The 22,980-nt window shown below is 29.6% G+C and overlaps 2 protein-coding genes and 1 pseudogene across 3 annotated transcripts; 2 read left to right on the top strand and 1 right to left on the bottom strand.

Moving 5' to 3' along the window:
- The first annotated feature begins 6,763 nt into the window (after positions 1-6,763).
- On the top strand, positions 6,764-14,041 carry LOC132942348 (malate dehydrogenase, cytoplasmic-like; annotated as a pseudogene).
- LOC132942349 (actin-related protein 10) lies at positions 11,950-16,687 on the bottom strand. Of its 2 annotated transcripts, none has more exons than XM_061010658.1 (8): positions 16,417-16,687; positions 15,248-15,397; positions 15,061-15,169; positions 14,754-15,003; positions 14,480-14,694; positions 14,210-14,408; positions 14,026-14,147; positions 11,950-12,167 (listed from the first exon to the last, which is right to left on the bottom strand). In XM_061010658.1, exons 1-7 carry the CDS (start codon positions 16,485-16,487, stop codon positions 14,029-14,031), a joined length of 1,113 nt encoding a protein of 370 aa, XP_060866641.1. In that variant the 5' UTR covers positions 16,488-16,687; the 3' UTR covers positions 11,950-12,167; positions 14,026-14,028. The 2 variants fall into 2 exon arrangements, with proteins under 2 accessions (XP_060866641.1, XP_060866640.1); XM_061010657.1 differs by having other exon boundaries at positions 14,005-14,147.
- A 257-nt stretch (positions 16,688-16,944) lies between these two features.
- On the top strand, positions 16,945-19,537 carry LOC132943484 (ER lumen protein-retaining receptor). Its single transcript, XM_061012500.1, has 5 exons — positions 16,945-17,498; positions 18,441-18,630; positions 18,715-18,784; positions 18,845-19,097; positions 19,192-19,537. The coding sequence occupies exons 1-5, from the start codon at positions 17,408-17,410 to the stop codon at positions 19,224-19,226; spliced, it is 639 nt and encodes a 212-aa protein (XP_060868483.1). The 5' UTR covers positions 16,945-17,407; the 3' UTR covers positions 19,227-19,537.
- The last annotated feature ends 3,443 nt before the right edge of the window (positions 19,538-22,980 follow it).

The following is a 22,980-nucleotide window of genomic DNA, read 5'->3' on the forward strand; positions in this document are numbered from 1 at the left end:
GACTCTAATATATTATAGTATATCTGTTACTCAATTTCAATTTGATGTAGAATAGTTTTATAAGCCTAAATGACAAAATATAATAAAAAAAAGATTATATCCAATCATATTACCTATGTTTTATTATCTATAACTAATAGTAACCATTTTGAGGTATATATTAATATTTAGCCGACATCGGTGGTAAAATTGTTAGGTACTTGCATAAGCCTATTACAAATAGGTACTATATAAACGATAATTCGGGACACTCGACACTGCAGTTAGTCCATGGACTAGAATAGTGGCAAGTAAATTGTTATCATACATGTCACATGTGGCATACTTTTGGGTAGTTTAGGCCCCTAACCCCCATACTTGCCTCTATAGACTACCACAGCACCCCTCGTTATTACGGGTAGGATTTGCCCCTGCATTGAGGTTCCCACACATTGCAAAGGTTAAAAAACTATTGAGAAAATCGAAAACTGACCTCTCTAAAGTACAATCTTGATCCAATGGGTAAAACACGATTCCGTACGTTTTGTACCCAAGATTTTAGTGCAAATATGTTGCCAGATTTCCATAAGGTTACGTAGATATTTGACTATTTGACTTTTATAGCGTTTTACGTACGTTTTGCGTATTCGTAACTATAGTGAGGGCCCAAACAGAGTACCTACAGACGATCGGATTTTGCCTACCGGTCGCCGTTTTCCTCCAAACGCAGTATGCCGGAGCCAACGGCACTGTCAGTTTACCATAGTTGAACTCTATATATGAAAACCGGACGGTAAAATCCGGTCGTCTGTTTAGTAACATGTTAAGCTTAACGTACAACAATGATACAATCGTTTATATACCTATCAGATAAGTTTGTTATATCATAAGATACGATATAATATCTTAATTATTCTCGTTGAACGTTATACATTTTACCAAGTTGCCAGTCAGTAACTTTGTCATTTGTGTTAAGTTGTAAAGTGCAGTGTGTTCTACAAATTAAATTTTTAAGTAGTCAATATGGAAGTAAATAACGAAGGGAAGTTTATTTTTTCGGAAAAAGGAAAACCACTTGCATTACTTAATCGCTATAAATATCGGCTCATTTGAAAACGAAACGATGGTTATAAAAAATGGTTACCTATGCATACAAAAATTTTGCTACGCTAGCATTGTGACAAACGGAAATTTACTCCATTAAACAGCAAATGATCATAAACACTCTGAAAATTCAGTCCAAAGTCTTGAAAGACAAGTTTTGAGAGAAAACTGCAAACGAAAGGCAAGTGGTTCTATTTCTGTCCGATCTATAAAAATAATTCGAACAGAACTTGTAAAAAACGTTAATTCAAAAATTGAACATAGAGATATACGGTCAATCAGAAAAGTTATGTACGACAAACGATGACAATTTTATCCGGCTTTTCCAAAATCTGTAATAGAATCAATTGATCAACTTAAAAGTATGGAGAATAATGACGTACTTAAATTTAAAGGTGAACAATTTGTTTTTGTACCCGAAAACAAATTATTTGTTTGTATTACTCCTGAGGAAAATCTAAGATGTATGATTGATTCAACTGAATTTTTTGCCGGTAGTACCTTTAATTATGCGCCAAAGTATTATATCCAGCTTTATACAATTAATTGTTTACAAAATGGATTTTATATACCCGTGGCTTATTTTTTCTTGCCTGAAAAATCCAAACAAACCTACATGTGGATATTTCTTCAGGAATCAAGTGAAAAACTTATTTTAAAAAGACTTGTTATTCGCATGTTACATTTAGACTTTGAGATAAGCGCTCATGAAGCATGTAGAGAGGTATTCCCAGTGTGAAAATTCAAGAATGACGATTTTATTTAGGGCAGTGTTGGTGGCGAAAAGTAATTATGTTTAAAATATTTTAGAAACTTACACATTTTAAAATTATAATATTAAACGTATTAACTTTACAGATAAATTCTGAGCAGTGACTCCGAACATCATATACGAATGACGACGAGTTAGGAAAATGGTTAAAACTATTTTTCGGGTTGCCATTCGTACCACCACATAACATCGAAAATGCATTCGTTAAACTTGTATCTATATAACCAAAAATAGATATAGGATGCTTATTTTCTGATTATACTACATTGCATACTTACGTAGAAAATGATTGATTATTTCCACCAGCAATTTGGGCTCAAGAGCAGTCAGAAAATTCTCGATAATACTATAATTAGAGCTAGGATTTTAATGACCTAAAAAATACACAAAAATGCACTAAAAAAATCCGAAAATTACCTAAAAACTAAAAAATGAACTTAAGAAATGACAAAAAATGTATTTGGATAAGCGCAAAAATGTATTTATAAAATAAATATTATTTTACCTATACAGTATACAACATATACTAAAAAAGCTTAAAATAAACAAAAATTAGTTTAAATACACAAATTAACGTAATATTACAAATATTACGTAAAAATGACCTTAAAAATGCAATAAAATACTAAAATTTGCTAAAAGATTAGATACTATATTATGTTGAAATCGAATCTCTCCTTCTGGTACACATGTAATAACAGGATAAAAAAAATAACCATCATAGTCAAACCACAACCTATATAGCAGATAAGTTCCTCGCTCTGCTCAGAATCTAATTTGCAATTAAAAAAATTAAGGGCCACTTATCGAGATAAAATATAGTCTATAGATCCTTGGGATAGTGTAGATTTCCGATGGTAAAATTATTTTTGAAATCAGTTAAGTTGTTCCATAGGTAACCCTAACTAATGAGTCAGTTAAATCCTGCAGTAACATGTTTGAGCCAGTAAAGCAATCTATGTTTTTAGACGAAGGAGTAGCAATAGATATTTCATTTCCTGCATTGATATTTTTACATTTTAGACATGACTAATTGTCTATAACTTTTTGGCTCATTTTTCTAAAATGTACTTCCCTTTGACCAGCACATCCAAAATATAAAAACAAATTACATTTTGTACACTTAATTTTATCATTTTCAAATATTTCATCACTACAAATTGCACATAACAACATTATACTGTTATATCTAGATAATATCTGTTACTCATCTGTAATACAGAAACACAGAAACAGTGATACTCGAAATTCACTTATTAACTATATAGACGTAACTGAAAAATACACGGGAAAATCGGTTATAAAACGGTAACTGCGATAAGAGACTGACGCAAAACGCAAAACGATCGTACAGGTCAATGTACAGCCTATGAATGAAAAAAATGGGGGGGGGGAATTTAAAAATAGCTGGAAAATTAAATTCAACAATAATGTAATCATTGTATAATTCAAGTATTAAATATCACGAAAAAACCGTTAATTATTTTGGTCTGGAATAAGTTTTGGTTATAAAACTGAGATTAAAAATACGAGGTAATCGCTTTGATGTTAATATTTAGATATTTACCTTAATTGCCGATAGCCAATAATCGATTCCTGCAGCATTCCAAAACTAAAAGTGATTATCCGTTTTCGGTTCTCAAATTTACGGTTTTTTACAAACCGGTTACCGGTTTTAAGCCCTGCATTTATGTGCACATTTTTCATAAAATTATACTGTACGATGTATTATTTGATCAAATTCTCGAACACATGACGTCGAGAGTCCTCCAAACGTCTAGAGGAAGGTAATAGCTTAACTTTAATTTTTGCATCTGATATTATTCTGGAGCCTAACCTAACCTAACCTAACCGTTGGATCACAAATTATTTTAAAAAATTAACTATAGTTGGGTGCATAATAGTTTTTGGTGAGTACTATACTAACATTATTATTCCTATTTTAACGGACTTAGGACAGTCTATGACATATTGAGAGAGCAGTAGACCAAAGGTATGGTTAATATAATTTTAATCCGTTTATTTTTTTTTTTTAGTTTCTTTGCTATTAAAAATATAAACCATATGAATTATATAACTGATAATATGATTAAAATGTAGGTAGAAGTTTTGTATACAGGATAAAAAAAAGGTGAGCAAGTGGGTGGCGCTCTGCTGTACAGAAGGTTACAATTGGGTCACTGTAATGGATGGTGTTTAATTTAATTTCAATGAATATAATATCATTATATAAGAAAAACGACTCTGAGCGAAAACGGTCAGTCGGCCTATGATATTACTAAGTATACCTATGCAGTGTTCGGAACGTTCGCTAAAAAAATGAACTCGTTTACGTTCTTTTAAAAAACGAACGCGTTCATTGGGTCGTTCATTTAATTTTTTTATAAATCGTTAGCCTGCAGTCAATATAAAAATTAAAAACCCATAAACATATATGACTCAACCAAAAAATAAAAAATACAATTTAGACTTTAGAGCGTATACAATTTATAAAGTATCTGAATTAATTTTTAATATCTGACACGTTATTTGAGTTATATTTTGATAAAGATTTCCTAGTGATACAATAATTAAGCGAATACTAGGGTACTTATTATGATAAACCGATTGGGTTTATTACAAATTTGTGGAAATCATAATATTAGTGTTATTGTATATCTATTGTCTAGCCGGGGACACTGGAATTGCAGGTATTTAATTTATATATTTTGCAATCAAACAATTAATATTAAATAGGAATTAGAATGAGAAAATGAAAATATTTTCAATATAATATAATTAATTAATATATTTTATACATATAATATTTATTAAAATGGTAAATAAATTAAACGTCTTAAAAATCGATCAAATTCATTAAAAAAATAAACGTCGTTCACGTTCACGTATCTTTCACTATACGTATATGAACTCGTGCGTTCATGGACGGCGTTCTTTCCAAACACTAAATATATGTGATGATATTATTATGAATTAAGTAATTTATATATGTTACAGGTAAAGTACAAAATACGGTTAGTGTTCACGAGCATGTACCAGTTGCCCCCAAAACCTAACCTTTTTTATACCTTATTCCACCCAAACTACCTAGAGCAAAATGTACCAGTATGTTAATAATAATAATGATAATAATAATTTTTTTTAGATTCTGAACGAAGCGATGAATGTATTGATTTTACAATGATGTGTGTTTTTTTTTATTTATTATTTATTTTATTTATACAGTATAATACTGTAGATACTTGAAAAATTCACTGAATGTTTATATGTATGTAAAAATAGAAATTTCAAACGCTCATAAACATTTAATTTGACTTTCTTGTAGACATTATTTTTTTGATAAAGGTAGACAAACTTATGTTTAATCTTGTAATACATTTTCAAATCTTAGGTTTAATAAATTCTATACATTTTATAAATTCTCAACTCAAATGATTTGCTCATTTTCGTGATTTTCCCTTATTTTGTCAAGATTTGAACTTTAAATGCTTATAAATAAAAACTGTGACAAAGGAATTTTAATATTTTTCAAATATCATTGTAACAATATATTAGGAGCCTTGTATTAAATTTTCAAGCTTTTTTACTCAATAAATAAAATTTTATTAATATTTATAGAAAAAAAAAACTAAAAAAAATGAAAACTGAAAATGTCCGTAAACAAATTAAAATAAGTCAAAATATTTGGAAAATGTTATGGTGTATTGAAAATGCAAACATAAACAACCAGTGAAAATTTCATGTATAAACGTTCATTTGTTTTAGAGTTACTCCAAAAACAAAAATCGATTTTCTAAAAAACAGATTTTGTGTAAAAATTCCCGTTTTTCCTTAATTTTTCTTTTGTTTTTCATGTCGCTTTTGAAAACAACTGGGAAATTTTTACTTTTGACCCCCTAAAGTACCAACTAGATTCACTTTCCTATCAGAAAAGTTACTGTTGAAGAAAATCCAAGCACTTTTACTGTCCTAAAAGGTGATTTTGGAAGACACAACAATTTCAGTGAAAATATCATTTTAAATAAATATAATAGGTAGCATTATACAGGGTATCCCGCGAGAATTTACCAATTGCCATATCTCCTGAGATAATAAATATATCATAAAACTGTTATTTTTATTAGACTCATAGACACAAGAACTACACTTTTTTTTTTTTTTAATATTTTTATTTTTGAAACAATTAAAGATAGCCATTTTATAGAGTTTATTTTTGTGACTTTTTAACATTTTATTTTCATTAATCTCATGATTTTTAATATTTTTTTTTGTTTATAGGTAAAACAGCAAAAATCAGGTTTTTGTCCGGGTGTTGAGTAGATCCCTCTACGGCTAACGGGTATATCCTCACGGGACACCTGTATACATTACACATAAAGTAATTTAATTAAGAATTTATAGATAGGTACCTACTGTAGGTAACTAATACATAAAACAATTTAATTATTAATTAAATTGTGCTATTTAGTATTTTGTCGCAAATAAATTATGCTCGCCAAACAACAACTAAAAAACGTGGAACACATATTTGACGCACAAATATTATTAAGTTGTGCGAGGCAACGTCCAATCGGAGCACACACAGTCATTGGCGTTGGCACACGGCGAGCACACATGGTACTTGTGCGTGCTCTCGTGTGGACGCGCTTTTACAATATCATCATATTTTCATAATATCATTCCTTGACATATCTTTCCGTTCATATGACGTAATGCCCGAATGTAGCGTTTAGTTATTTACCAATAGTAAATAATAGAGCCCGCAGACTGCCAGAGTCACTATTTATGCATTAGGTGTACAGCCGCACTGATAGGTTAGTGGTATTTCGTGACTCATGAGTGGTGAGTTCTGATTGGTCACTACCATCGGCATCGACCGATGTACGCAGTAAGTTGTAGTGACTACTGTGGTGTTATCTCGCGCCGTCATTCCCGTTGTGGCGGTAATGCGATGCTATTTGTGCGTTACTGCGATGCTATTTGTGCGTTACTGCGTTGCGCATTACCTTCTATATTGATAAATCGTTGGCCTCCGCGCAATCGGCGGCTTAATCCTAATACGAAAAAACGACATTTTCGTCGTCGTGAGTCGTTTACTTGGTCTACGTCCATCCGGTCGCGTTCTCATCGGGTCTCCTGACCGACGCCATTTCGAAACGGTACAAGTCCAAAACAAAAATGAACGTGTTCAGAATTTGCGGCGACATGATTCACCTGTTCGCCATGCTAATGCTGCCGGTCGTGATGTGGAGAAGCAAATCTTGCGCCGGTAATTTTAAATCTATACATTTGTCGTATTGTTATTACTATTATTGTTATTGTTATTATACCGTCGACGCGTCGTCGGTGTTATCATGGAACAAGTAGTTGATGTTATCATTCTTACTTCTTAGCTAGGTCGCCGGTGCAAGACTGTTTGCACAAGACGCAAATCCATCGCTCATCGGTCTTCGTCGGTTCGATTTGAACATGAAGCTAATGAGGAACAAATTTTGAATATTCGTGACTCATGAGAATACATAAATACTATATAATTATAAAAATTATAAAAGTTCCAAAAAATCAGAATTTGAATTATGGGGGTGTGCAAGCTTAGTGAATTATAAATATAACTAAATACCTAGTAAATATAATACTTTAACTTAATATTTTTTTTATTTTATTACCTACCTTATTTTATCTTTATATTACCTAGATTAGACTCATGAGTTGTATGATTTTTGAATAAAGACTAAATATTTAAATTGTGTTTATGTCTACATTGTATATTATATATGTATATTTATATTTGAAAAGTAAGTTGTGTTTTTTAATGTTAAGAGGATAGATTCGATACCGTGATTTTCTGTTTTTGTCGAGGTTTTTGTCTAACACACGCGCAACATAGTATTTTAGACGTGTTTTTTGCCAAAAATTCCAATAGATCAATTGAAGCGATAAGAAATCTAAAAATAGATTTGAATATGTAGTCAAGTCTACTTGACATCGACTTTCACGCATGTTTGATATTATCCCCCAAATTCCTAAAAATGTTATATCAAAAAAGAGTATGTAAAAATTGTCGTATTTTAATTTTTGTAGAGGCTAAAATCAAAAATTAAAAAATGTGAGAAAGACGCTTTCAAGTAGACGTGACGACCAATTCAAATCTGTTTTTAGAATTCTTACCGCTTCATTAGATCAATAATTGTAATGTTTGGCAAAGAATCAGTCCAAAATCCTATGTTGCGTGTGTGTTAGACAAAAACAGAAAATCGCGGTTAGTATCGAATCCCCTCAAGTTGAAGGTAATAAACCCTTTTAAACTTTACTACTTTAGGTCTACCTACAGTATCTAAATATCTAATGTAAATCTAAAGGATAAATATTACCTATTAACTATAATATTATGTTTTGTTACAGGTATTTCGGCAAAATCTCAAATACTTTTTGCAATTGTTTTCACAACAAGATATATTGATTTATTCACAGTTTTTATATCTTAATACAACAGTTTTATGAAAGTTGTGTTTCTATCATCGACATATGGAACATTATACTTGATGTTTTATACATTTAAAACAACATACGATTATAAATATGATTGCATTAGGTAAATAAGTATTTAATTAATAAAATAAATTTAAGGCCAAAATACAGTTTTTCACACTCACTTTGGTTTTGATTGTTTAATTTATTTTGATTTTTTTTTATATGGATTTAATTTTTTTTTAAAATTTATTAAGGTTTAAAAATTACATTTAACTTAATAACTTTATTGGAAATTGTTACACCTGCTTCATGTTTTCATATATTTATTGTAATATAAAATTTAAAGGTAAGACTATTATATAGATAATGACATAGGCTTTTTATTATATTTTAATTTTAAAGCAAGTTATGAGTATTTTAAGATGTACAAACAGTTTACAGTTTTAAAATACACATAACTCGCTTTAAAATTAATATATAATAAAAAGCCTATGTCATTGTCTAGATAATAGTCTTACCTTTAAATTTTAAAAGAGCTCAATTCGCTCTAATTTTTAAACTATCGGAGATTAATGTGTTCTGCTGAGCGTAAAAGTTGCTATGTTACGCACTTGTAATACAGACAACAAATGTCACTGTAAAGTCCCTTAACTTCAAATGTTAAAAACATAGTGCCTAGATACCTACCTGAGAAAGATTTTATCTTTTTTTACATAGCTGTATAATATATTGAATTAACCCTCAAGTTAAAATTAATTTTGACAAACTACATCAGCAGTACCTATAGCACAATTTGTATCTAATGTGTTATGTGTACACACAATCAGTTTATAAATAAATTATTAGTTAGCTTATACCACTTTGAGTTTATACAATAAATATTTGAAAATCATTAACTAAATTATTAAATTCAGCAGCACCTAATACAAAGTGGTTATTGTCACACTTAAATGTATAATTATGTAGTTTAGAAAGCTCCTAAAAAAATTAATTCCCCCTATGGTAAACTACTGAATATTTTATTCCTTCCAATGTATTCTTATATCTACACAAAATCAGCTAAATTTTTTTTTTAGAATCCTGTACTTAACTGTACCAGCATTGTTTCTATCATTTTTCATTGCACATGTCTATACTATAATAGAGGTTAGTTTATTGATACATAAATATAAATTATAATATATGTGTGAAATGACTAATGCTATTTTGAATTCTAGTTATTATGGACGTTCAGTATTGTTTTGGAATCAGTAGCAATTGTACCGCAATTGTTTATGTTGTCAAGAACTAACAATGACAAATCTATTATTTCACACTATTTATTTGTTTTGGGCTCTTACAAAGCATTGTATATACTTAATTGGATTTACCGTTATAATGAAAGTAATTTCTATGACCCGATAGTAGTTATTGCTGGAATTGTGGAAACCATCATCACATTTTGTGGTTACTTTTCAATCTTCATAGAACCTAAAGTATATCTATTATTAATATTTGTGTGTTTATTTATACCACAATTCAAAAAATATACCTACTATTTAATATTTTTTTTCAAGATGTATGTGTTTTATTTTTATACAAACAACTAACAAGGCATTATTATTGTCTATCAATTAAAATCTTCATTAATTTAATCTTTATACATTTTTAAATAATGATTACCATCTTTACATACATTATTTATTTTGTTTTATTGTTGAATAGAACCAATAAGTTTTTAATATTTTGTCTACATTCAATACTAACTATACTTACTTAATAATTATTTATTACAAAGTTATAAAGTTGCTTGTATTAATTATTATATAAACCAATTTTTTTTTACTCCAGCGTCAGTGGTATTTATTTGGTACACATGTACGGTAAACATAGTACTTAAGTGATACATTCATCAAATAAGTATGAAGGTACCTAAAATTGTAATTTGAATTTGTATAATTAATAATTGTTGCCAACTCAATGGGCCAAAATAATTACATCATTATAAATTTTATTTTATTCTGAACATTTATTATTAGGTACCGCTGTCCGCTGTAAATTGATTTTATTTTAACATAATAATATTAAGGGGATGTCATACCCGCATGTGTTGTATCGATCTTACAAGTGCATAAAAGAAAATTTTACGTTAAGCAAAACACGTGTAGCTTCGTTAATTTTAAAATTGTAGTGAATTGACCGCTTATAAAATCTAATGGTGAGATTATTATTCAAGCAATCTCATGGGCTTTTTATTATATATTAATTTTAAAGCGAGTTATAAGTATTTTTAAATAATAAATTGTTTGTACATCTTAAAATAAGGGACTACACGTGTTCTGTTGAGCGTACAATTTGTTATGTTACACATTTGTAAGACAGAGACAATACATGCGGGTATCACATCCTCTTAGTGGATTAATGCATAAACTAATAAAATATAAAATCCCCGTAAGGTTTTAAGTAATGTTATAATATGTTAATAAATTCTAAATTTTATCTGTTAAAATTTGAATGAAATGTTCCTATTATTTTTTGGATTTTCTTCAGATATAATAATAATTATTATTTACTTAAATTTATTATTTACTGAATATTTCATTTATATTGACATAATTCGGTCAATATTTACCTTATGTCTATTATGATTAAATATACTAAACTTTTTTAATTAAAATGGGTTTCATAAAATTTTAATTTTGTCATTATAACATTTTAATTTTTTTAATAGGCTAAAAGTGGACCAATCCGAGTAGTTGTAACAGATGCTGCTGGTCAACTTGCCTACTCTTGATATTCAAGATTGCTAATGGCGAAGTATTTGGAACTCAACAAGTAATTTTACATCTTATAGACAAACCTTCTGCAATGGAAGTTCTTGAAGGTGTATGCATGGAAATTGATGATCTAGCTTTACCTTTAGTTAAAGGTTTGATAAGTTTGAATATATTATGTATGAATACCTATTAAAATAGAAATTTGATTACTAAATGTTTTTTTTTAATGGTATACCTATAGGTTATGTAAAAACAACCAAATTCGAAAAAGCTTTTAAAAATGCCGATGCTGCTTTTTTGTTGGGTGCAATGCCAAATAGTGAAATTAAAGAAAAAAAAGACTTTCTTTCATCTAATGTGAATACATTCAAATTATTAGGTGAAGCTTTAGACAAATTCGCAAGTAAAGATGTTAAAGTTTTGGTGGTTGGAAATCCAGCCAACACTAATGCTTTAATATGCTCTTTAAATGCTCCTTCCATACCCAAGGAGAACTTTACAGCTATGACAAGACTTGATCAAAACCGGTATATAATTTGTGTAATTATTACATAATTTAATTATCATACTATTTTTGATTTTAAATAAACACTACTCTATTGCAGAGCCCAATCTGCTATTGCTATACATCTTGGACTATGTGTAAGCAATATAAAAAATGTTACAATTTGGGGTAATCAATCATCAACTCAATTTCCAGATGTATTCAATGCATCAGTACAATCATGTGACAGCTCAACAAGTGTATATGATTCCATCAAGGATACACAATGGCTTGAAGATGACTTTATTAAGGTAAACAATCCTATTGAATTTGGGTAAATGTGTATAAATTATTTAATTTAAACAAATATTTTAATTATGATATTAGTAATAAATAACAGTAATATATTTTATTACTAAGGCTCAGAAGCTAAAATACACAAAAATGTTAAATATACAAAAAAATATGTAGAAATGTACTAATTATTATTTATAAACAATGTTGTCTCATTAGTTCATTGTTAAATCAAATTGTTTTATAAAATAAATAAAAAAAAGATCTTGTTGAAACTCGTAGCCGATTGGTGAGGTTGATTATTAAACTGAAAAAATATTATCGGTAAATAGTATTAATCAAAAGATATTTTCAATATTTGTGAAATTGTATACAAATAATACAAGTCATAATATAAAATTATAAAAACATTAATTTATTTTTAACATTGATAAAATATGCATTCTACAGTTTTGTTATTTAAATTTAACATTGTATAGATTACTAGCTTGGTCTGCTATAGATTGAGAGAATATATAAAAATATGCAACTCTTACGACTTTTGAGCCCTATTTATTAATTAATCTATTAGCCCTAACCTTGAAAATATGTATTAACTTCTTTAAAATAATTGGCTCCAATAAAAATAAAATAATTTCATTGCAATGGTTAGGTTACAAAGTCAAAAAGGTTAAGGTACAAAATTTCTTAATTCAAACAACTTAATTAATTACAGTTAATTTAATTTTAGATTATTCAAACTAGGGAAGCAGCTGTCATTCAAGCTAGAAAAAAGTTGTCAGCTATGTCTGCTGCAAAAGCGGCTGTTGATCACATGCATAACTGGTGGTTTGGAACTGCTGATGGGGCCTGGGTTTCAATGGGAATTATATCTGATGGTTCATATGGTGTGCCAAAAGATTTGATTTACTCTATGCCAGTAACGATTCATAAAAAACAATGGACAATTGTGCAGGTACAGCATCATGAAGAAATGTTTTATTTTATTTTTAGAGTTGAATAGCTTATTAATTGTAAGCTTTTTTAATTCAAATTTTGGATATAATTAACCATACTATTTTTTAAGGGTCTGAAAATAACTAGTTTTGCAAAGAACAAATTGGATTTGGCTGCTAAAGAACTGCTCTATGAAAAAGAAGAGGCTTTGGAAGTTTGCAATCCTTGTTGTGTGCTACAGTTGCCCGACTGTAAAACCTAAATGCTATATTTTGGACAGTTTTCAGCAATGAATAATAAGCAGAAACTTGTTTTGGATTATTTTTATGCTTTTAGAAATGCATTTATTCAATCGAAGAAAATTAGGTCTTAAAATAATGTATCATATTATAATTATTCCCAAGTTAAACCATTTAGGATAAAATAATAAAATACCAATAAATGTCCATGCATATAATAAATACAATGTATACCTATGCTGGCATGGTTTGGTGTTCTTTTTTGAAATACTAATAATTACTACTTTTAAAATTTAGTGAATGACCCAGTAGCGCAACCAATCAAAAAACATTGGTGTTTTCACTCCAATTTTAAAATCAGAATTTTTTTTTTTTAAGAAATGATGAAGTTGAAAAATCTTTTCGTACAATTTTTAAATCAGTATTTTTTATAGAACGTGGTGGACACATATATGGTCTGTGGTGGCAGATATAAAACAGCATAGTCCAAAATTTAAAAAAATTCTTTGGCCACTATAGCTGCTCTAAATATTCATTTTGACGTCAGTAGGTATACATCTAAATTATAAATACGTTACCTAGCTAATTCAGAACGTCGTTTAGATTTTATATTATGAATTATTTTACTTCTTTTGTAATTACAAAAATATTAATGTAAGAACATTATGTATTTTCTCAAATTCTAAAATATTATTAGACCTTGATTTATATTTTCATGAAAAAAGTATTGGATGTATATAGATTATAGGTATCAGATTTTTTTCTTAGTCCGTTAAAATGTATATAATATGTTATAACAAGTATGGACCCCCGTCCCTTTGAAAAAATTCTGGTTGCGCCACTGGATTGACCACTAAAGACATTAAACAATATCAGTAATCTTATTATTTTTTTTTCAAGTATTTATTGTTTCTAACATTTAGTATAAGAAATTTATTACAAAAAAATAATACATATATATATATTTACAAAGAAAGGTGTGGTTATTACGATTTATTCAGTTTTTTGCCTGGTGAATGTTGTGGGCCAGTCTGGAACATAATTTTCATTTATATAATTTTCCCTTGTTTGTGAAAGTATGTTCAAATTATTTGTGCTTCCAAATATTGATCCTATTGAAAAGAACCACAATATAATGATCAATTGTTTAACAAATGTTTATTTAGGTTTTTACCTCCAAGCCACGCAATATAATTTTCATAAGCAGGTGCTACATGAAATTTGAATTTTGTGATTTTTAAATTGTTATACTTGGAACACTTAAGTTTTTCTACAAGTTCTTCTTTTAATCTTGACATGAAACCTTTAGCCATCACCGTGCCACCTATAAGAACAATGTTTTCTGCAAGCTTTAATCGGATATCCACATTACTCTGTAATTAAAAATAATTACATTATATAAGACAAACTTATAATAATATAAAAATATAGGTAATTGACAAACATTTATTATAGTTTCAAGTATCATAGTAGTGATAGACATTTGATCAATGTTTTCTTCAAATAACACATCATGGACTGTTTCCCTAACATCTCCAGATATTGTTATGGATCTTTCTCCATTTATATGATATTCAACATCAGAAGTTTTAGGGTCAACACTTTGACCTGTGGCTAGAATTTTGCTACGTTTTAATGTAGTCACAAAACAGCATCTAGCTAAATAAAAATTACATCAAATAAATAATAGATTAATACAAAATATATTTATCCAGTACCTTTAATATCTTCAGCAATACTGTCAATTGATTCATCAGATAATTGACCTACATCAATACGAGTTTTGATATGATTTTCTACCGCTTGTCCTGCCAATGGCATTGCTTGCCATAGACGTAGAACAGGTACTCCTTCACATACTGGTATAAGAATAACTTCTTTGTATCCTACATCAAGTACTAGACCGGTAGAAATTCCAAGTGTAAACAAAGAAGCACAATGTGATGGGACAAAACATAGAGATGTAACCTGCATTAAAATACCATATTTTATCATATCATTCTGTTATAAATTATAGTACCTTACTTCATAAGTAATAAACAATACTTTAGCAAGTATTTCTTTAAATATTGTTGGTGATAATAATGACTCAACAATTATTACTTTTTTATCTTTAGGTGCCACTAGCGCATATCTAGAAAATACAAGTAATTTTGTTTTGCTGCTGGTTTATAATAATTACACATCGTTAAAAAATTTAAATATATTTTACTTGTAAAATAACATATGTATGAAGTTTGTTAAAGCTAACATAAGTGTTTGTTCATCTTTACATTTATATATGTCAGGAATAGATGTACCATCTATTTCACAACAAGTAGGTATAATACATCTAGGCGAATGTTCAGTAGCAAATCCAAATCTGAAAAATGGCAACATTTATGCAATTGGTACTTAACTAGGTTATGTGAAGTATGAATACAACAAACAGGAGTTGGATACTAAAGTATGTTTAAAATTTCAGTTACAAAAATATGAGTTTAATTATTATTTACTTATTTATTTAAGTAAATATCAACGCCCAGGGCTGGATTGGCCCAACGAGTTACCGAGTAAAACTCGGTGAGCCGCAACAATTTTGGGCTGTTCAAGTCACAAGGGGCCGCGCTAACTGAAAATGTTAAGATTTAAAAGTTGAAGCAATGGAGACTATATAATAAAACTATGCACGGAATAAGAACGTACCCAGTTTGTAAGTGGTAAAGTACGAAAAACTCGGTGGGCCGAATTGGTCCAACCCGGCCCTGTCAATGCCTCACAGGCATACATAGTACAAAGAGAAAAAACTTACAAAACTAACAAGAATAAGTTAATATAAGTATTAACTAATAAAATTTTTGAATTAGAGATGGCAAAGAATCGTAGAAATAAATATGTTTGACAAATCAATACGAGTGCGACAAATACGATCAAGAGGGGCTGTGTATCTGTAGTTACTAGTAAGTGGAATAAAATTTTGTTTTAAAAGTTTGAGGGTTTCTTGAGTAAAAAGAAGGAACGGCCAATGATAATTTAGAAAGTAAATCTGGATCATTAATATTGTTATTCAATAATTTATAAATAAAGGTTATCAAACTAAACTTGTCTTTCAGTTAGAGATTTAAAATTACATGGGTTTGCACCAGTAACGAAATGAGCTAATTTTAAAGAATTTAATCGATTAATATAGGATATTTTATGTGGTAACCATATAATAGTAGCATATTCAAGCACCGAACCAACTAGTGACATATAAAGGGTGTTCAATGCATAAATGTTAGAGAAACCAATAGTGTTACGATGAAAGTAATGCTGTGTTTATTAAAATAATATGTCCATCATGTTAGTGTATCATAGATGCAGGGATTCTGATTGAATTCCGAATTTCATGTTCACACTCACTTTGTGTACTTGGTTCCAATATCGATAACAATACATTGTTTTTCTGGCAAAAAGTCCGATTCGATTTTCATCGTTTTAACGAACACGACAATTTTGTTCTAATTACAATATGTAGTTGTATCGCATAGAAAGACTGAATAGGTCTTTGAACTACTGTATTGTTAGAATTTGCACGTAGACTAGAATATTGTAAGTTGTAACTTCAAAGTTTTGATAGTTTTGCCAATAGAATACTTTATTATACTAGGCTATGGCTGTGAATTGTATTGTATTCGTGATAGTAACATCATCGTTCTGTTATCAGTTATCACATTGATTTAATATTTTGCTTATTAGTCATGATAGCATGGCCGCTGCGAGACAGTGTGGTCTGCAAGCGAGATTTACATTGCATCGTGTAGCTGGCTGCAGTGGACCGTTTGCCGGCACGCAGGCAATTACGGTGCGCCGGCGCGCGACGTCGCTCGTACCAACAACAATAATAATAATAATATGAAGATGATGATGATATACATTATACATATATGTGTTAGCCGTTCAGTGGGTATACATTCTAGAGGACGCAGCAGTATCAATTAACTATGAAAAAAAACGCCGGCCACGTCATTCCACCATAACGACCGTGTTATCTCGTCGCGTATTGCATTTTCAGTACAAATGTTTCCTCTACTATTATTATTATAATACTCGTCGACAGTTTTAAAGAGGTATTCGATACACGGGTACACGTTATTACAACTGTTGTCTACATTTGATCAAAAGATATCTTATCTTTTGCTTCCCACCCATTTCCGCGATCGACCGTTTTTTACACGTCCATAATTCGCGTCTTCGAGAAGTAGCTGACCGTTCCGAGACGGCGTCTGAAACCACCCGGCCGGGTCACGCCAACAACGAGGGGTAGTGAACAACACACCGCACACATCTGCAACGATTCGTCGCTGTTTTAGTTTTTCGAGACGGTGCCCACCGCCGTCAGCCAGTAACCAAGATGAACATATTCAGACTTTGCGGTGACCTGTCACATCTGCTGGCCATCCTGCTGTTGCTCGTAAAGATATGGAAGACGCGATCTTGCGCCGGTAACTCTACGCGATAATGTTATTGATCGATACTTAGACACTAGTCGCTCATCCACTGTAACCGATTGGAGATCTGTCAAAAATAAAATACATCCTTGCACCAACGACATGGTGTTAAAATATCCGAGTACCAATATTATTTTCATACCGGTTGTCGTTATCAAACTAATTTTTAGCAGTAAGATAATATGCATGTAACGTCTCCCTGACTAGTGGCGTGCGCGAGTCTGGGTGTGCTGCATCTGGGTCCGGAGACTATGCCCGAGCTAGCAGCCGCCAATGACCGACATAAATGGTACCTGTACTAGGTATCTATAAGACCCGAGGGATGATACAATTGAGTTTTGCTTATTGTCTTCGATAGTCTTAGTACAAACAAAAAATATGTATAATATATTAACATCAAATTAATATTTGCATCAGTTATTATACCGTATGTCCATATAACAGCCATTTCATACCTGCCCACTTGTTGAAATTAACATTGACATTCAATTATCTACCTACAATCTATATCTATTTATTTTTATTTCTATTTCGTTTCGGTAACATATATTTCACACATTTTAGACCCACCTAATATAGTTGTTTTTTAATTTTTTAATATAGTATGTAATTTATTTATAAGGTATGTCAATATTATTATTTATTATAGATAAGTACATCAAACATTATGTTAAAAATTTTTGACTATGAAGGATAAATTTTATCAAACCACCTTATATTGTAATTTTTGATTAGAAACATTTTATGTGCATTATTTTTAAATGGTTTGAACAAGTTTTAAATCTCTACTTCAAAAATCTTCTATTTAACTTCAAGACATCAAAACCATTAAATGTTACAACCAGTGTACTTATCTATTTATTTTTATTTTTATCTAGCGATTTTAAATTAAAATAAATTTAACCCAAAGTATTAATATATTTGTTTTAATTACAGGTATTTCGGGAAAATCTCAAATTCTCTTTGCAATTGTTTATACGACAAGATATCTAGATTTATTCACAAGTTTTGTATCTGTATATAACAGTTTTATGAAAATAGTGTTCCTATCAGCGTCATATGGAACATTATATTTAATGTTCTACAAATTTAAGCCAACATACGACCATAACCACGATAGCTTTAGGTATTTAATATGGTTAATTTAAATGTGCAAATTATTTTTGTATATAATATAATATCTAAAATACTTAAAATATTTTTTTTTCAGAATTTTGTACTTAATCATACCATCGTTGGTGCTTTCATTTGTCATTGTTCATGTTTACACTGTGATGGAGGTTAGTTTTTAAATATAAATACAATCTGTGCATACAATAACATGTAATTTTTAATTTTAGATTTTATGGACATACAGTATTTATTTGGAAGCAGTAGCAATTATGCCACAGTTGTTTATGGTATCTAGAACCGGCGAAGCTGAGACTATTACTTCTCACTATTTGTTTGCACTGGGTTCTTACAGAGCACTGTATATATTGAATTGGATTTACCGTTATTATACAGAAGATTTTCTTGATATGATTGTAATTATTGCTGGAATTGTGCAAACCATATTATATTGTGACTTCTTTTATCTCTATATAACCAAAGGTAATTATAACTAATATGTATTCAGATTTATTATTTATATAAATCTAAATATAATGTTCTATTTATTTTTAATTATTATTGTTTTATTTTTCAGTTTTAAAAGGTAAACGACTGTCCTTACCTGTTTAAACATGGAAGGAAATCCTTAGACCAAAGTGTCAGTATAAAACAGACTATTTACACATTATGTCATGTCATATGATTTTTTTTTGTACATAAATAAATAGCATACATTTTTTTTTTGAGATGTTACAGTAGGTCATTGAATACCTTATAAATACGAGATATATTTTATTTTAGTCCTAAACTTAAATTATTTGGGATAATTATACCATCATATTATCAATTATGATAACAATTTTTCTGTTTTCTTTTTTATAGCACAATATTTTCAACATACAAGTATATGTATATATTGTAAATATATATATATATGCTTATATTTATAACATTTAATTTATATTTTAGTGATCCTTATTAAAAGAAAAAAAGGAAATCCACATTTTATTATTTATTTAAATTATTAATGTTTTTGTGTAAATCAAATGAGGTATGTTTTCAATTTTTTTTTATGGTATTAACATAATTTTGTTTTATTTATTAAACAAATTCCTCTTTCATTTATAATTATTATTATGTTATTAAAATCATAAAGTTTTATTAAATATATGTATTTCCTCGAACTGTTAATATTTGTTAATCTAAGTTGCTGAATTTATTAAAATGAATTTTGAAATATTTGTAAATATGTTATTTTCCTAGACTTCAAAATATGTTTTATATAAATACGGTAGAAATTTGACGATTCAAAATATAAATATTGAAATATTTAATATTCTGTACACTATCAATAATAACTATACTTTATGCTGCAGCAACAGAATTCGACATTTTGGGTTGAAGTTTTACTATACATAACCTAATTTATAATTAAAATGGTTTTAAATTATTTGTGAGACATTTTAGTATCAAAATTGAAAATATGTTAACTTATAAGAAAATAGTAAATTAGTGAACACACATAACAAGTAATTACTAATTTATTAGTTTTCTTATGACTCCCAATAATAGGATTGATAATAATAAAATATTGTAAATTGTTTATTGTGTTTCAAGAAAAAAGAAAATATTTGAACATTCATTATAAGCTACTTTATTTTTTAATTACTATTTAAAAATAAAAAAAAAGATTTATACTTATGAATTAATTTGTATATGACTGTAGTATTCTGATAAACTATAAAGAGGATCTTAACTGGACTATTATTATGATTCACAGTTGTTACTGTGTATCTACATAGGGTAATTTAAGGGGATAGAAACATTTTGAGTTAACAATATTCAATTAGTATAAGTCTCCTTATTTAATTTTATAAAAAAAATTTAATTTTCGTTTTGTCCGAAACACAGTCCATAGACTTCAGTGCATTCAGGCACATTGTAATTCAGCGTAATAATTATATACAAAAACCGGTTTTATACAATATTTTCTGGTTTCCGTTAAGGTCAATGTCCTGCGTAAAAACAACTGTATAAACACGTATGAAGTAGGTATACGGAAATATAAAGTAGTATTTTTACGACCATAAAGGATTATTGAATTTGGTATTACAGTACCTAGTAATAATAAATTATCATGGGTCTTTAAATTGTTAGGTAAATATTTAATAACTATATGCAATATGTATAGTTCCCCTCCCCCGAAGTTACGATTTTCATTCTAACCCGGGGGGGGGGTTAAAACAAATGTTTTATGTCAACAGATCAAACTATTTTATGTTCTATAATGCGCCAGAACGACAAATTATCAATATTATGCTCTTAGAACTTGGATAGTAAATAATCCATGAAACCATGATAATAATATATAAGCTAACATATTTCGCTGTTTAAGTCTATGCATGAAGGTAAAAAATACCACTGCTAAAATCCTAGGTTAGGTCCCCCACATATAGCCTTATAAGTTACCGGTACCCGGTAACCATATTACAATCAAAATCAGGTACCTACTCAGTACTCGTACCGGTGAGCGCGTGGGCCATCTCACATCACCCCACAAAGGAGTGGCGGATCTCCGGCCTTTGTCTTTTTCCAAGTTTTACGACACCAATATTTAAAAACGGCCCAATTTATTAACCTATATGCTAGGCCAATAGGGGGTGGGCATCTCTGCCCCCCTTAAATCCACCACTGCCTCAAAGAGATGAGGCGCGCAGGGAACATCTGTCGCAATCAAAGATTTTGTTCTCCGGACCAAACTATGGTGACGAGTGACGACTAATAAAGGTACAGCCCACTCAACGAAATGAGGCCGCTCCCAAGTTCCCTATCCTCACAACCCACAGAAGTACCAGTCTTTCAAAGTTGCACTGTTAGTTTTGCCTCACTCTGTATAATAATATAGTATTACTTACCACTAACTAACATATAGACATAACGTAGTTATCATAAATTATAAAAATATGTACAGCGGCGATCATATATTATATGGGGCGATTTAACATTTCAGCTACTTAGTTTTTATATTATGATACTATATTACTATAATATAATATAGTATTATTAACTAATTGCATTAACTAAATACACTAATTATATGGCGTATGCCAGTTAAAAAAATGATAGCTCGTGGGCGTGGGAATCAGGGTTGCGGGGCGGATCTGAAACTTGTTTAAGGTGGGCGAATAGGGATATATTTGAGTGACATATAAGGTACAAAGAAGGCTTGACCGTAATTAGAAATTGGTTTTGAAATTCAAGGATTGAGGGAAGGGCGATAACCACAGCGCATTCTTATAAATTCGAAAAAGGTAGGTAGGACTACCACGATGGTCGAAAACACACACATATACCCAACCCCGTTATTACACCACTGTCCGCTGAATGCAGACGACATACATTTTAACTTCATACCCCCGTCCCAAGATGAATATTTTTCTGTGCATTATGAATGTTGATATATAATTATCAATTAATATCGAAAGAGTAGGTAGGTACCTACTAGGTAGTTAATTGGTTATGCCACTTAATAAGTGTTAATTATGCATATTTAAAGTTTGATTAGTGGAGTGGCACAACAGACGCACGCGGGTACATCGTAAAATGTTGTTGTATACACTGTACTAGTACCTATTCTATAACCAGCAGATCAAAACTGGAAATACTTTACTATGTAATTATAACTACCTACTTGATCGATACTCGATTATTATAAATAGAAAAATATTCTACTTCTGATTATGAAACTAAAATTGTACTTAATAAGTTATTGTTCAAAATAGTTTAAAAGTAAAAAAAAGGTGGATAAGTGGATGTCGCTCTGCTGTACAGTAGGTTACAAGTGGGTCACTGTAATGGATGGTGTTAAATTTGAATTCAATGATATAATATCATTGTATAAGAAAAACGATTCTGAGCGAAAACGGTCAGTCAGCCTATGATTTTACCAAGTATATTAGATGATATTATTGTGAATAAAGTCATTTATATATAACCTATTTACGTGGAGCCTTGTTTTAAATTTTCAATCCTTAGCCATAAAAGTTAAAAATTTATAAATTTTAACCACAAAATAATTAATAAATTATAAATTTGATAAATGTTGTCAAAATTTGAACTTTAAATGCTTATAAAAAAAAATTGTGCCTATGTATTTTTAATATTTTTCAACTGCTATTAGAACGATATATCAGGAGCCTTATATTAAATTTTCACGCTTTTTTACCCAACAAATAAAAATTTATTGATATTTATAGAAAAAAAAACTAAAAAAATTGAAAACTGACAATGTCCGTAAACAGCTCAAAAAGAGTCAAAATATTTTCAACATTTTATGGTGTATAGAAAATGCTAATATAAACATTCAGTGAAATTTTCAAGTATC

This window comes from Metopolophium dirhodum, chromosome 4, assembly GCF_019925205.1.
Source record: "Metopolophium dirhodum isolate CAU chromosome 4, ASM1992520v1, whole genome shotgun sequence".
NCBI classification, from domain to species: domain Eukaryota; kingdom Metazoa; phylum Arthropoda; class Insecta; order Hemiptera; family Aphididae; genus Metopolophium; species Metopolophium dirhodum.